Genomic DNA, 17,231 nt, shown 5'->3' on the forward strand with positions numbered 1-17,231 from the left:
ATTCCCATCTACCTAAAGGGAGAAACTCTCTCTTTAAAGGTCGAGATATGTTTACATTATGTTGAACCAATCCCTAGGGCTGTGTGTTTCTTCTAAGACCAATTATCATCCAAATGCTTCATTCTTGGACGAGATAGTCTAGGTGATCTTATTCTGATTTACGGGTCCTCCAGAAGCAAATAAGATTTTACTGCCTATTTCTTCTGTTACTTTTTAATCCTCTCTTTAAATGTTCTGTGAGCTACAGGCATATGCCAACGGACCAGAAGAGTATTCAGTTTGTTTGGGGATTGACAAAACATGAATGCATACTAATAATCATAAAATAATACACCCACTAATATAAACATTTTTGTTTATATTGGACATTCTGTGGTTAACAGTAGAAACAATTATTTTAAAACACATGCCTTATCTGCTTATTTTTTCCACAGCAAGCTGCCTTTGAGAATACTGGATTATTTCCTAAAGACTCCAGTATCTTAATCTCCATACAGTTATTTTGGATTGAGCATAAAAACCTTCCCAGAGACTCATATAATCCTTAATCATGTTTGTCCATGTAGTGAGGACCTAGTTTTCAGTCACTGTGTTTTTGGTTATACAATGTTCCTCCAAGCACAGAGTTCAAAGTTATCCTTTGTAACATTCATTTTCCTGCAGACTAGTGCCCTCTTCAAAATGTATGAACTAATTGTCATGGTTTTAGGCAGGGACTCAGTTAATCCAATGGCTACAGTAAAGTCTTGATATAGGGTAGATTTATACAATATCCATAATGGGAATTCCCATTCTGCTACACAGCTTACTGTTTGTTTTTATATGGTTCTTACTCTGTGCTACAGACAAGCCCTATTTTCCAGCACACTCCTTCCAAGGAACTCTAAATGTTTAGCAGACATCATTTCATTTATGACCAAATCCATATAGCAAGTAATATTACATGACATAGAATTTCTTTTTAAATTTTTATAATGAAGACCTTTCCAGGTCATTATAGCTTGCGAATATTGGGGGAGAGAAGTAGGCTGTTAGGGGAAAGGGTGATATGAGAGGAAGGTGAACATCAGTAAGAGAAATATTAGTTGTTAGCAGTAATGCCAGCAAACCTCTATTCTTTCTTCACCTCTCCAAGTAGCAACATGCCTTTTCCTTTTGTATATCATATTTTAAACTCAGCAAGGTTTCTTTGTGGAAGTTTTATTTTATTGCAAAGTGAAAGTGACTTCCCAACGGGAATAATCATTAATGTGGCTGATTGAAACATTTATTGGTGGGGGCAAAGAATCAAACAGCTTGTCATCAGCAAGATGACTGTCGTATTCATACGATGCAGGACAGGAATGCGAAATGTTTTTTTTTCTGTTGTTTAATCTGCTTGCTATAGTCTGGATGTTATATGATATATATTTTCCTTTTCTTTATTATCTGATACATTAATAGAGAAGTATGTGTGAGGGGAGAATCTATATTTTTAGTTCCAAATACATGTCAACTGTGGGAGATGATGAAGAAATAGTTGTACTCTACTGGTCTTGCAACCATCCTTAAATATGGGGATTGAGCTGGCATCTGACCCATAGAAATGGTTTGTCAAAACTAACTCCTACTTTTAATTATTTTAATGAACCACACCATCCTTTTATTTATAGAAACATACGGTTTCAATCTACTTCAATATTGCCACAGAAAATAGTACCAATAGCAATCAGTTCTAACTTTATTGCTGCTGCTGGCGCCCCCCCCCCCCATTTTTTCCCAAGGCTGCCTGTGTAGCCGTATAAGGTTTTCCTTGCCTGCTCTAATTCAGAACCACCAAAGGTGGACAGTTCCCTGGTGCCCAGGCACTGATTTAGGAAGAAGGTTGAAGGCCATCTCTTTCCTCCCAGTTGGCTCAGTTATCAGGAACAAACCAACGCCTTTACACACACACACACACACACACACACACACACACACACACACACACACTCTCTGACCAGGTCCCTTGCTGGATATCTGAGCCTGCCTTTATGGAGAGGGGGGGCCCTACACCCGCCAGACCTCCTCCTTCCTGACAAGCCTTGACTTCATTTGCCCCGCCTCTTAGGCTGAGAAGGAGATGGAGGAGGTGTCTTCTGCGCCTGGGCCCTCCTAATCCCTCCCCTCTCCTTCTGGGTAAGCAATTCCCATTGGCCAAACGGGGGATTTGGAGGTGCGAGGCGAAATCCGCCCTCTCGGCCGCACACACAAGGAGGGAGTCCGTAGGGTTGGCAGTGGAGAGAGGAACAGAGGGGAGGGGGTGCAGCTTGGAGGGGAAGCAGCAGACAAGCAAGCAAGCGGGCAAGAAGGCTGGCAAGCAGGGAAGGAGTCAGGAAGAGCTCCCCGGAGGAGGAGAAACAGTAACAGCAACAACAGCCCTTGAAGTGGCTGCAGCAGGGTAGCAGCTGCAGCACCTGTCTCTCTTCGCTTCCTAAGTGGTTCACTGACCCCTGAACAGAGCTTGCCATTTCAGCTGCCCCGGCCCGCCGCCGCCCGTGCCTTTAAAAAAAAATTTTTTTTTTTAACCTGGAGCTGGGCCAAAGCCGGGCAAAGACGGCGGACCGGCCGAGGGTGGGGAAGGGGAGGGCGCTTTGCTGTGGCTTGAACTGGTGGGGAGAGACAGCCCGGGGAGCCGGGAGAGGAGGGGGGTCTGTGGTTGGGAGGTGTTTTGGGGGGCGGGAGGGCAGGGGAGACAGTGGGGTGCAGCGAAGATGATGGCGGAGTGCGGCGGCGGCGGGGGTGGCGGCGGCGGCGTTGGGGGACCGAGGAAGAAAGCGCTCTCCCTGCTGGAAGCTGCCCGCTCCCGCTACGAGAGCCTGCAGATCTCGGACGACGTGTTCGGCGAGTCGGGCCAGGACAGCAGCGGGAACCCCTTCTACAGCACCTCGGCCGACTCGCGCTCCTCCTCCGCCGCCTCTTCCGAGGACGAAGACGAACCCACCACTTCCTCCATCTCCTCCTCCTCTGCCGCCGCCCCGCCGCCGCCGCCGCCGCCGCAGCCCCTGGCCCGGGAGGTAGAGACAGCAGCCGAGGGACCCGCCCGCGGGGGAGGCGTCTGCTGTTTTCAGGGAGGAGGAGGGCACCGCGTCCCGAGGGCAGGAGCTGCGACTGGTGGGCAGAGGCAACTGCAACAGCATCAGCTCCCCGGGCCCATGGATGAGGAGGATGAGGAAGAGCGTGGAGGCTGGACCCAGACTTTGCGAGACACCCCTCCCCCTCGCTTCGAGGATACCAGCGGTAAAAGAGGGTGGGCGGGGCCGCGGAATAGACTGGGGTTGGTGGGGGGGCGGTTAAGAGTCAGCGGTGGTGGTGTGAGGACGCTGGGGGTTGGGAGGAGTTGGCGCACCAGCCTAGATGCCAAGTCCACTGAGATTGGGAGTCCTCTTGGCTAGGGATACCAGGCACATCTGCTTAGAAGGGATTCCAGATGTTTTGTTGGTTGCCTGGAGTAAGGCAGAAATTGGAAAGAACACAAACTCCCAATTGACGACGAAAATTTTAGGCAAAGATAGGTACAGACGGGTAAAAGCAGCATAAATGGGCCCGGTACTAAGGTGGAATAACTATTTGAATGCAGGTTCCATGTTCCAAGTTCACTGTTGGGAGGAGAGGGATGAAACAGAGGCTGCTGCAGGTACTTTTCCTGTTCAAGTACAAAAGGACGTGGGAGCTCTCTCCTTTTAGTTGCTGGGAGCATTCCAGCGTCCTGCACCAGAGAGTAGTCACACCTGTAGGTACCCAAGATACAGATAGAATTTGTTAAGAGGTAAAATAATTTCCTGATTGCTAGGATTGTGATAATAGGTTTCCAGGGGGTAGATTTTCTCTTGGATGGCTCTAAAGAAAAAAGATGAGCTAGTTAGTGCCTGGGATGACTAGCTGGAAGGGAGAGAGACCTGTTAGTTATCTTCCAAGTAAGTCTGTAACCAGACTGAGGCTTTGCCCCATTTAGGAATGCCTGAGACCCAGCTGAATTCTCCTACCTACTCCTTACACATTTTTTCCTGTACCCCATAACTAGTTTAGGAAATTATTTGCACAATAAGCCTGCATAAAGCTCTACTTTCAAGGCTTTTTTATTCTGTTTAGTTTCTTACATTTATAATGTGGCCTCTCTGGGAGTCAAACTGCCTTTTCCTTGGAGACTGGAATCAGTAGAGGGGAAGGGGAAAGAAGGGGAGGATAATGGTGCTTGCTTTTGTAAGGGTACCATTAAGGTAGGCTCTTGCCACATTAGAAATAACTTCCTTAGGTATTCTGCATGACACTGGCACACGTTGATAATAACAATAATAACAACAATAACAAAAAATTGACATTTATATCATGTTCAGCTTAATGTTTGTAAAGGATTTTACATACATCATATCGTATAAAGTCTGATAAGCTCTTACTCCCTATCACTAGTATCTGCATGAATTTTTCTTCTTAGTACCTTGTTTTTGGGAAACCGGATGGTAAAGTATTACTGCCTCTTCGCTGGCAAAAGATCAACATATTCAGCTCAGTGTAAGCACTCTCTATTCCTGGCCCTTTATATTATTCTAGTGCCTTGCTTTCCAACCCTGAAGCATTGGAAAGCGGAGTGTGTGTGTGTGTGTGTGTGTGTGTGTCTGTGTGTACTGGACTAGTCTGGGAAATAATATAGAACCAGCATTGAGGAAAACTTAGGGAGTGGCCGGGCCCGTAGCATGATATAGTTTTTTCCCTTGTTATTTTTCCTGTGGTCATACTGTATTCCATCAAAAGGGCCATAAGAGATTCTCTTGAGATCCATGACACTTTCTTCCACTTGGAGACAGACTGGAAATCATTCTACAAACTGTTCTTAAAACTCTGGTAGGCAGGTACCTGCAGTTTCCTAATATGTTTGGTCTGTCTCAGACCAGGAATGGTTTGCAAACCTCAAGCAAATTGTAGCATCGGTGTCCTAGGAAACATCTAGTCGTATAAGGGAGTTGAGTTATACAATCAATTTGGCTTAAACAATCTTGTTCATTCAGCATATAATAAAGCAACAGATTATAATCTGGGTTTTCTGGTTTGCAAGATCTTTATTTCAGATTTCCAAGAGATTCATATTTCCAGGATCATATTACTTTGTGTAATGTGTTTTTTATTACATTACAGCTTTTTGGCCACCACAATGATTCTGTGCCCTGGTCAGATGTCTTGCATATTAGTATTCTATGACCTATAGTGCACGAGTCAGTCCTATGTTTGACAGACTTTCCACTGTGAATCTATCTGATCTATTACCCTGGCTTCAGTGGCTTCATCTGCAAAATGAGGAAGTTGTACCAGATAATCACCAAGCTGTAAGACTCAGTGATCAATCATTGGACATTGGGAATAGCCATTCTAGCAAAAGTTGTGCCTAGAAGAATATAGCAAGTTTCTCTATCAAGGCAAAGAGTTTTGTGTCAGGACCATTGAAGAAGCTGTGTTCAAATAAAACCTAGTTATGAACAGTGACGCTGTGTGTTAGATCTTGTAAAGGATATAGATTGCACTATGCTCAATCTATTAATGCCAAATGTTAAATTTCAAAGTCCCTTGGAATTAGGAAAAATGAAGCTGGACACTAAAGCTCTAACTTTACCATTTGAATCTTGCTGTTGTAGCACTCTTGATGTCAAACATCATGAAGGCTAAAGTCATATCATGTGCTTAGGTCAGACTCTGTCCCTGAGTCCAAGATTGTAATTAAATACTTTAGCCCAAGAGTTAACCCCGGATGGACATTGTTTACCTGGAGCTTTTTTTAAAAACCCATTTTCTGTGTAATAATTTGTTTTTACTTTAGATGAAATTTAGAATTTCTTTACCTCCCTACAGTACTCCACCCTCTTAAATAAAATGGGGAAAAGAAACTGATGCCTTATTAAGTATGAGTTCCTAGTTCCCTGGTAACAATAGAGTGTGATTTATGGGGGCTGGAAATAGACACAGAAGTACAGTGTTGGCAAGGAAAAAAAAATGCTTGCTCCTAGCAGTGTGATGACAAAGAGGGCTGCTGTTAAGCATATGAGGGCTATACCTCAGCAGTTCCAATAGTTAGAAGTTTTGTTAAAATAGTTTTTGGTCCAGTGCAATCAAAATAACAGTTTATTAACTTTAAGTGAAGAATTCATTGCAGTCTGTGACTCTGACAAGGACTGGCCCTCACCTCCAATTAAATCCAGGTTGCTGAAAAAAGGAGACAATCTGCAAATATAGTCGACTTCCTATTTTAAAACCTACATAGCCTTTGCTTCTGTAGATTGATTTTGACATTCTTTTTATTAAATTTTAATTCTAAACATTTTGTTATTTCTTAGGCTCAGATCTGCCAGTCCTGAATACCAGGATCTTTATATAACCTTTACAAAAAGTTTATGTGTATGACACAGAGTGCCACACTCTGCCTTTGCTCTGATGTCATTTGATGTCATTGGAAATAGTGTGCACAATAGAGAGGCATATGGGCCCTGACTAAAACAAGGAGGAGAAAGAAAGAGGAAACTCCTGTTAAGTTTTCCCAGCCCCACTCTGCGTTGGTAATACAAACATGTACATCTGTTTTATAAGTACAGTTTCCCTACAGAAACAAATCAGATTATGCATTTCCAAGACTGCAGTGATTTAAAAGTTCTGAAAGGGTCTTTCTTCATCTTTTCATTTTCTTTCCAGCTCTTGTTGGTGCTGAGGTGTTGATATCTGTGTCCCTTTGAGACCATTTAAATAGAGTCTGCATGTGTTTCTGTAATTGGAGCAGTACTGGTTAACAAAACAGCTGGAGTCCCCAGAATTGCTTTTAATTCTTCTGTGGCCATAGGATCACACCTGTAGCAGATGATTTCTAGAGATGGCCCTTAACTCCATAATTTCAGAGTTCTAAAGCTGGAATCTAGTCCAGTCTTCTTAGTTTACTGATGAGGAAATCGAGTCCAAGAGAGGTGAAGTAACTTGTCCAAGATGTACAAAAAGCTTGATAGTTATATTTATGAGCATACTTCAATGGATAGTTGAATCTCAGTGGCATGGTTACTTTTCATACCAGTGCAGATTATGAACATTTAACATGTGTTTAGTTTTAGGTACCATCCTTTAAGAATTGTGTTGATTAGTGTCCAGAAGAGGACAGCCAGGATGGTGACAGGCCTTGAGTCCATGTTATATGAGACTTGGATGAGAGAACTAGACATGTTTAGCCCAGAGAAGAGAAGACTCTGGGGTGGGGGTGAGGAGCAAAGTGATGTGCTGGCTATCTTTAGTATTTGAATGATTATCATAGGGAAGAGGGACTAGATTTTTTCTGTTTGTTCCAAGAGGGCAGAAGTAAGGGGAATGGATGAAAAATTTCCTGATAATTAGAATGGGCTGTCTCAGGAATCGGTCAGTTCTTCCTCCTTTGAAGTCTTCAGTCGGAAACTGGCTGACCACTTGCTGGATATATTACAGGTGAGTTTCTTTAATGAATAGGTTGGGCTAAATGGCTACCCAGATCCATTCCAACTCTCAAATTCTATTATTCTGTGACCTCTTCAAACTGTTCATAGTTTGGTATAAATCCTTTTTATTCTGATCCAAATTCATTTAGTCAGTGAGTGGGGAACTCCCAATGTGTGAAAATTTTGTTTACCATTCCAGATCCATAACTCAGCTGTAGTCAGGGTTTTACAGAGTTGCCTGGGGCACTGAGAGGTTAGCTAGTATATGTTAGCACTAGGATTTGAACAGAAGTCTTCCGAACCATGAGTCTAATCCACTATCCATTATGCCATGCTGATATAAGAGATTTGTTAGCACAAATAATAAAGTATTTATTTATACTTTTGCTTCTTTTAAGATCTGGCTCCCTTAAACAAATACCTCTCATGGTTGGTCTTGGCCTATGATTATTATTGCTTCTCTGGTTCCACTTTATTCCAGCTATAGGACACACACGATTCTCTAGAGATCTCTGGTACCTAACTTCATTTAGATCATGCAGTGTGTTGGCTATTTACCCACTTGTGCTTTGCAATAGCATGAAGCTAAGACTTGGTTACTTTCTTGGATTGATTTCCTTTCTGATTTTTTTTTTTTTACTCCTAGCACTCTTATGATTTGCCTCCAGTTCAAGAGGCAAAGAGAAAAAAATTATTTGTCTAGATCAGGGATTCTTGACCTGAGGTCTGTGAATGTTCCCCCCCCCCAAATTGTTTTGATAACTATATTTCACTATAACTTGTTTCCTTTGTAGTTCTGTGTATTGTTATGCATTTAAAAACGCCATTCTGAGAACTCCAGAGTCTTCACCAGACTGCCAGAGGAATCTGTTACATCCCAAAATGGTTAAGAACCCCTGACCCAGGAGTTGAATTGCTTTGACTTTTTTGCCCATGTTAGTTTTTGCAAGCTAACATGTAATTGTGAGAAACTGAGGTATGGGTGGACCTGGAAGATTGATTAGCTTTTCTATTAGTAGAATATTTTCATGTCAGTTCCTTCATTATTGTTCAGCACGAGGATGTGACCTTGAGGGGCTGGAGTGTGGCCTGGTGTTTGAAAGCACACATTTTTAAAAAGGCTTTATCTTTGTAGGTTTGATTTCTATGGTTCAAGGAGAAATGAAGACTATGCTCTTCAAACAGTTATCATACTGAGGCCCAGGTGTTGTGTAATGATTTGGAATCTGAGATGTCTGGGAAAGGAAATAAACATTTGTGACTTTGTTACTCCAGGACAGTTTGCTGTACTTTCAAACTCAGTATATGGGAAAACTCATATGAACATAATAACCCTTTAAATGGGTGAACTGCAAGGCTTATCTACAAATGAGGATTTGGTATATGTAGAATTAGGAAGACTGGGTTGAAGGAAGTTAAACTGTGGAATGCTGATTTGAGGGTGTGATACTATTTAAGAAGACTGATGGGTGTGGTATACTGTTGAAGGTAAGGGACAGACTTTCTACTTTATTGAATTTTGTAACTGCTTTGTAGGTAATATAACCTTTTCTAGATCATTGGATTAAGTGTGCTAGCAAGGTAGCACTTTTTTTTTTGTAAAAAGGTGATAACCTTTTTTAAATTTGTAAAATTTGTGTGAATGACTATAGTTGCAATATTTGTAATATAGTGCCCTTTCCCAGTAAAAATACATGCTTTTTGGTACTGTGGCTTAATTAAAATTCCTCCTTCTCCTGCCCTTTTTTCTTTTTGACTTCATGGCAATAATATGTCATAGGGTAAGTAGCATTTCTGAGTCTCATATTCCAGTCCTGGCTGAACTATTAACTTGCTATGTGACCTCAGGGCAATCACTTAACCTCATTGGGACTCAGTTATAAAATGAGGAGATAAAACTGGATATTCTGGTTAGGTCTCTTCCAGCTATGAATCTGTGATATAAAAAGTTAGAGGAAATATTCAAGCATGTTGATCCATCTGTCACAGAGTCTACATAGGGAGTATGGTGGGGAGGAAGGGTTGAAGAAACAAGGAAGGAAAATTTCCTGACCTTGGACCAGAGTCATGAGCAGGAATTTGTACAGTAAGTGTTTGTGGGTGAACCACTGTGTAACAGTAATCAGAGTATCATTGAATTAAACACTCTGATGGGAAAAGCAAAACCAAAGAAATTGATTACAAAGTTATTTATTTTTACAAAAGAGATCTGTGATAGAATTTGTGTACCAAAGTAAAAAGAAACAGTTATAATAAATAATCCAAAGGAAACACAGAGAAAATTTGAAAACACCTTATTGAAAGGAAACAAGGAACAGATAAAAAAAATGAGGTACTAAAGGAAATACAGTGTGGCTGGAAGGGAAAGAGAGAGAGAGAAAAAAAAGAAAAACCTTTCTGAAAAAGGGAAGTACTGTAGCCAAATAAGGAAAAACAGGAAAAGTACAGCAAATCAGTTGTAAATCAGAAACCTGGCAGGCCAAAAGAGAAATTAGAGGAATATCTTTCAAGGAACACTCAAAATAGTAAAAATTTGTTTTAAATATATTAAAGGGAAGAATCTAGCTAGCATCAGTGGGACCATTTGGTGACGCAGTAGAATGTGATCCAGTTGAAGGCAAGGAGTTTTCATTTTTATTTTTGTATCCCTTGCATAGTGCTTTTCCCATAAAGGTTTATTGAATTGATTATCATGTAAATGGTGGAAAGATGTATTAAGTAGAAGGAGATTACTAGGGACAATAAAAGAGTTCAGTTCAACAAGCATTTATTAAGTGTCTACTATGTGCTAGGCATTGTGCTGTGCCCTGAGAATACAAAACAAAAATGCTCTCATGGAAGTTACTATAGAAATAATTCTACTGAATTATTTGCCTTTCTGTGATTCTGATCCCAAGGTGTCTTTTGCAACAGAGAAGTTCAGAGATACTGGATCACGAAGTTTTAAGTGGGTAAGGTATTTTAAGCCTTATCCATAAATTACATATGGATAAGTTTCAAAGAAACTCATGACAGGAATGATGAGGCCATTGGTCAAAATAAATGGCTATTAATTATGGTTTAGTATTGCCATATTAATTATGAGGCCATTGGTCAAAATAAATGGCTATTATGGTTGAATATTGCCATTTTATCAATTTCTGGATGTAACTTCCATCCATAAGAGTTTCTAAGGAGACCTACAAAACAAGTTTAGTGTGGAAATGAGACTCACTGGTCAAGCTGATAATACAACTGCCCTGTATATATATATATATAGTCATTTGTCCAATGAAGACATCACCAATCAATAGAATCCCTAAACACTTAAGCAAAAATAACTTATAGGGGAAAGAGAAACATATTAAAGCATGTTAAATCATGCCTGACTAATCAAGGAGAGTTCTTTGAGAAGGCAAATTGGTATATGAATAAAAGGAAAACAGTGTATAATTAGATACCATATTTGATTTCCTTAGACTTTCAAACCTTCTGTGACAAGGTCTTTTATTAAAAGGTTATTTTTAAAAAGCCAAGTCTTTATGGAATTGGCACAGAGGGTGGAAGAGGAACAAGGAAAAAGGACTATTTCTCAAGATGGATAAATTGAAATGGGTATATTCTTTCTTCATAAGATTTTGGATTTGACCTGGTTTATTTAACAATTTTGTAATGGGAGGGGAGGTTGGGGAAGGGTAATTATACAGACACTATAAATGTACACCATTGTAATCTCCTTGAGGACAGGGACCACATCTTATTCTTCTTTATAAACCCACCGAAGTGACTAAGTCAGCACTTTTGTCCATAATTGGCTTGCTGTAAATAAATGGATGAATGAATTTTCCAAGCTTTTATGAAGATTAAAATGTCAAGATAATGGGGACAAACAGCAAAAAGATCTCTTGAGGGCATGTGAATAGTCAGAAAAATGGCAGACAGGAGTGTGGCTAATGATACAGTAATGCATTTATCAGGAGCTGGAGAGGGGGAAGGGATATGGACAAGAGAGGGAATCTAAACTACGTTTATAAGATGATTAGTTCCAAACTCATCAGTTAGTTACCAGAAAGGGGACTTAGGAATCATTGCTGACCATTTCTTGTTATTTTGGCCAATGAACTTAAAAGACCAAAAAAAAGTTCATGAAATTTTTAGATACTAGTAACCAAAACAAAACAGCAGACCAAATGAAAACCGTATGAAACCAATAGTAGGCCTGCGCTATGAATACTAAATATGGTCCTACTTGCTGAACCTCAGGGAAGATATAATAGAGGTAAAATTTGCATATTAAGGCAACTAAAGTAACCTGGGGGATGATGAAGCTGGCATAAAGGACAGACTGACTATTCCCTGTTCACCATCTCTCTCTTTTTTAATTGATGACTTTTGTTTTTATATCACATTCATTTCTGAATATATCACCCCCATTCATGAAGACTTTCCTTGGAAGAAAGTTAGAAAAAGGGAAAAATTAATCAAAATCAACCAATATCTTAACAGCAAAGGTGACTTTCTATACCCATAGCTCCCTGCCTGTACAATGATGGAAGATGTTGTGTAATTTTTTTACATTGAAGTATATGAAGTTAAGAGCATAAATAAGGCCAACCTGGAATGGTTCACCATGTTCCAAGGATTACAATCCTTTTGTCCTACTTAATGAACTTCTATCTTTCTTTTCTTTTTTCCTTAGGGGGTGTCTCAGGTAGTGGATAGAAAGCTGGACCTGGAGTCAAGATCTGAGTTCAAACCTAGATTTAGATACCTATTAGTTGTGTAATCTGGGGCAAGTCACTTAGTTTCTACCTGCCTTAATTCCCTCACCTATAAAATGGGGATAATAATATCACCTACCTCCTGGGAGTTTCCGAAGATCAAATGAGATATTTGTCAAAGTGCTTTACAAATCTTAAAGCACAATATAAATACTAGCTCTGGAGAAGAAAATAGCAAACCAACTCAGCATCTTTGTCAAGAAAATCCCAAATACGGTCATGAAGAGTCAGACATGACTGAAAAATGACTGAACATCACAAATGCTAGCTATTATTATTGTCATATATATTTTGTGCTCACTCTTCCTTCCTTCTTTGTATATCACTCACAGTTCTAACTCAGATAATCTTTTTCTCACATGTGATATGTATTTCCACATTAACCTCCTGCTTTTCTCTTTCCCTTTTCTTTCTGTTACCTCAGGAAGACTCTTCACTCTACTGCTCCTATGCCACTTATGAGCTAAAAAAAAGCCCTAATCATGCATACCACTTGTCCTTATTTTCACTCTATCTCTTCTTGCTCTTCTCCTTTTTTTCTTTTTTATAGAAAACCATAAGTTTTGAAGTGCAGTGAGACATAATAAAAAACCCTTGTCCTCAGCCTCTAGAGTCTTTGAAAGTCTTCTTCAGAATCTGTACCAAAACTTCCTTCTATCTTTTATCTTCCTCTCGACTAGCTTTTCCTATAATGTACAAAGAGCTTCCCCTCACCCTTAGAACAGGGGCCTATGACTCACTAAAGGTTGGAGGCAGATTATACCAGAACTAGGGGACATGCCTTTAAGTTGGAAAATAATACATTTTAGGTCATTTAAAGGACTAATTTCAACATCTAATAACTTGTGGTAGTTGTTATGCCTAATCATCTCCACCCAAGAAGTAGAATAGGAAGAATATAAGCAAATATAAATGGTTTTAGAGACATATTTAGGTAAATTAACAAATAAACTCCATATTGAACTATTGAAAGAAAGTAGATGTTCTGGGCATCACTAGCTTTTTTCAGAGTTTGTCCCTGACAAGGTGGTTCTAGGTCTCGGGTCTCCAAGGTTCCTGATTCCAAATCTGCCCCAGCTTCATTGCCTCTATATTAGCTTCTAAAAGAAAATTATATAAATGCTACAGCTCTATCTTACTCCTAGAGGGATATTTAACACTCATCTATCTTAACTGAGATATCAAAAAAAAATCTTTAAAAAAAATTCAGCTAAAAAGAAAAGGTTGGACTATTTCCCAAAGGTCTTTCATTGGGGAGTTGAGAAAAACAAACAAGTTCTCATAGATCAAAGAAATGAATGATTTCTGATCCCAGCTTTAATTATCTACCCAAGCACACCTAAAGAGACAAGTAGAGGCACAGTGGAAAAGTGCTAGGCCTGGAATCAGGAAGACCTGAGTACAAATCCAGCCTCAGAAAGTAGCTGTGTGACCCTGGGCTTAATCTTGGTCTGTCTCAGTTTCCTCAATTGTTAAGTGGAGATAAGAATAGCACTTACCTTTCAGGGTTGCTGTGAGAATCAAATGAGATATTTGTAAAGCACTTAACCCAGTGCCTAACACATAGTAGGTGCTCAGTAAAATGCTTATCTTTCCCCTCCTTCCAACAGGCCTTCCCCTCACCCACCTTTGTTTCTATTCTCTTGCTTTAATCATGTGTAGGTTGTATGCTAGAGATGGAGTACCCAACAAACATTCCTAGAATTTTAGCCCAATATAGAGTGAGGCTTGAATTACTTTCAGGTGGGATTCTTAGTCCTTCCAGAAATGTTTTCCCCTCATAAACTGCTGAGGATTTATAAGGTTTTTTTTTTCAGCTAGCCTTGTCTGCACTTTTCTGCTACAACTTCCTTGAGCTGTGTGATGCTGGGCAAGTCCCTTGACCCCTAATAGCCTCAGTTTTTTCATCTGTAAAATAGGGATAATAATAGCACCCACTTTCCAGGGTTGTTGTGAGGATCAAATGAGATAATATTTGTAAAGCACTTAGCACAGTGCCTGACATGTAATAAGTGCTATATGAATTTTAGCTACTACTATTATCATCATCTTCTCTAATCCTGCTTTAGTTTCAGCTATGGAAGGCATTTCCTTTCCTTTCTGATGCCTATAGAGTCCTCTATGCTCTAGGATGCTAAATACCTTTACTGTTTTCTTTGAAATCTCACAGTTATTGGTGTCCTGGTAGGCCTATTATGCCTCTGGATCCCTTGCTTTATTTTTGCTAGCCAGATATTACGGGTGGTTGCCAGTAGTCTTTAGTGAACCTGGCAACCATAATTGCCACAAACAAACTGCTGGGCCTTGTTTTGGCCAGCTTTCCCTGAAGCCTGTTTATGTCATGTCCTCTCCCTTGGGGGTCAATGTGAAAAGAGCACTGGAATGGAAGTCAGGGCACACCTGGGTTCAAATCATGCTTCCGTGGGAGCCACTTAACCTCTGTGTCCCTTGTTGCCTCATCTATAAAACAGGGACAATTATTCCTGAAGTACTAACCTCATAGGGTTGTTGTAAGGCTCAAGTGAAATAATAAACATTTATTAAGCACCTACTGTGTGCCAGGCACTGTGTTAAGCACTGGAGGTACAAAAAAAGGCATAAAACAATCCATGCCCTCAAGGAGTTTACAATCTAATGGGGGAGATGACATGCAAACAAATATATACAAAGCAAACTGTATACAAGATAAATAGGAAATAATTAAAAGAGGGCAGGCACTGGAATTAAGAGGAGTTGGGGAAGGCCTCCTCTAGGAGGTGAGATTTTAGTTGGGATTTAAAGGTTGCTGCTACTGCTGTTTGTCCTTTGTTCTCAACAAGGACCAAGACCTTGATATGCAAGTGAATTGGATTTAGTGAGGGACTTAAAGGAAGCCGGGGAAGTCAGTAGTCAGGGTCAAGAAGGGAGAGCATTGCTGTGTGTAAAGTGTGTTCCAAACTGTAAAACTCCTTAAATGGGTGAGCTATTATTGTCATTGTTGTTGTTGTTCTAGGTGGCTAGAAACAGATTCATCGTATCCTCCTGCATGAAAATCTTCCCCACCTTGGTATGCTTTCTAAGTTCCTCTTTTCCCACCCCAGGGATGCTTTCAACTGTCAGCAACTTGGCTGAACAGATAACTGATTTACCTGGAGTCCAATGAAAAACTCAAGCATTTGAGAAGCTCCACCTATTCCTCTGTTTCTTTTTAACAACTAATCCCTTTGATATAAGGGAATATGCTTTTCGAATCTTAACAACTTCAATTTTATTCAAAATTCTTTACACGTACAATAAAACTAAGAGATATGGTTTCCATCATAGGAAAGATGGTCAATCTCAAAACTTTAAGCCCTATGAGGGTAGGAAATAGGAGTGGAGGGGCCTTATCTGACTAAGCTTTAAGCTACTTTATAAAGCTGAAGTTGATACAGAAAACAAAATTAGCTATTGAATTGAAGTAGTGAGTATTCCTTTTTAAAAAATTGTTAAATCTTCCTTGATACTCTTGACTCTTTTGTGTTATCTTTAGAAAAAGATAAGTAGTAGAATATATGCTGGAGAAGAGGGCAGGTTTGAATTTTTAAGTACAGTATAAGCTCCAGCATTATGGAATTGAGAGTTAGAAGTAACTTATCTTTGAAATCATTTGGCCAACTCCCTGATTTTCCCATACAAGGAAATGGAGGCCCACAGAGGAGAAGGTGGGATGTGAATCTGGGTCCAGAGCCAGTAACCTCTCTGCTAACCTATGCTGTCTCCCAAACATAAAGTCATTAATTATATAGAGCTGGAAAGTGCCTTTTAGGGATCATTATTTTACAGATGAAGAAACTAAAGCTCAGAAGGGTTAGATTTGAATCTAGGATTTCTGGCTCCAAACCCTGTGCTTTTTCCATTGTACCACATTGCCCCCCAGTGATTGCCCCCCCACACCCATGACCCAGGGGTCACATGGTATATATCCACTGGCTTTCCTTTTTCATTTCTTATGTTGAGAATTTACAAAAAGCCAGGTCACAAAAAAAGCTTACATAGAGTCGGTTTAAGAGGTATGTTTTCCTAGGTAGCTAAGGAATAATTTAAAAACATGATCTTAGAAAAACATGGAAAGACTTGTATGAAATAATGAAGAGCAAAATGAGCAGAACCAAGAGAACATTGTATACAGTAACCAGCAACATTGTTTTAAAGATGACTTTGAGTGAATAAGTTTTTTTGACTATTATAAATACCCAAATTAACGATAAAGTATATATGAAAAAAGACTCTATCTGCATTCAGAGAACTATCTGATATATAGAAGTATATATAGAATAATTTTACAAATATGCATACATATGCACACATACCTATTTGTATCTAATGGTAGCCATTTCTAGGGGGAAGTGGGGGGAGGGTAGAAAAAAACAAGAAATTTACATAATAATTTAATGTATATTGGAAAAGAATAGCAAGTTGTGCATAATAGGTTTGCAGTTTCATATATAATCACCTTTTTTATTGTATCATGTTATGGAAATGTTTGTTTTATTCCATAAATATAATATTAGTATAATGAAAAATAAAAAATATAAATGCTAACTATAGATGCTTAGATGAGGACAAACAAGAGATGGCACTTTGATGAATGCCAAAGACTGGCCACATCTCCAGCCAGACAGCTCTTGGTTCCATCTCCCTCCAGAATAAACAGTTTGAGACGTGTTAGCTGTTTTTACATGTTTCTTCCTTTCTTCCACCAGAGTAACAGGACAGAAAAAAAATCCATGAGTAAGTTTATTTTTAGAGACACATTAAACATTTTTATTCTGTTATAAATAGGATGTTATTGGACTAGACCCTCTTACCAATTAAGACCTGAGAGGTGATAGGAGTAGAAACAATTTAGAGATGGGCTGATCTGCTTTGATCATGTGGTGGTCGTATTTGCACCTTCCATTCTTAAATAGAGGAGATAGGCTAGACAGCAGCTTATGTGAAAGGTCTTGGAAATTCGGGGGAAATGCAAAGCTCCAGCTGAGTCATAGTATCATAG

General features: G+C 39.8%; 1 protein-coding gene across 1 annotated transcript in view; it reads left to right on the plus strand.

The window, feature by feature from the left end:
- The first annotated feature begins 2,715 nt into the window (after positions 1-2,715).
- PGBD5 (piggyBac transposable element derived 5) overlaps positions 2,716-17,231 on the plus strand; it is a 169,572-nt gene continuing 155,056 nt past the window's right edge. Inside the window, exon 1 of the mRNA XM_021000431.2 lies at positions 2,716-3,258. Within this exon, the coding sequence (XP_020856090.1) occupies positions 2,733-3,258 (526 nt within the window). The 5' untranslated portion in view covers positions 2,716-2,732. The remainder of the gene's footprint in view (positions 3,259-17,231) is intronic.

Source organism: Phascolarctos cinereus, unplaced genomic scaffold (genome assembly GCF_003287225.1).
Source record: "Phascolarctos cinereus isolate Bilbo 61053 unplaced genomic scaffold, phaCin_HiC Scaffold_5;HRSCAF=322, whole genome shotgun sequence".
Lineage (NCBI taxonomy): Eukaryota > Metazoa > Chordata > Mammalia > Diprotodontia > Phascolarctidae > Phascolarctos > Phascolarctos cinereus.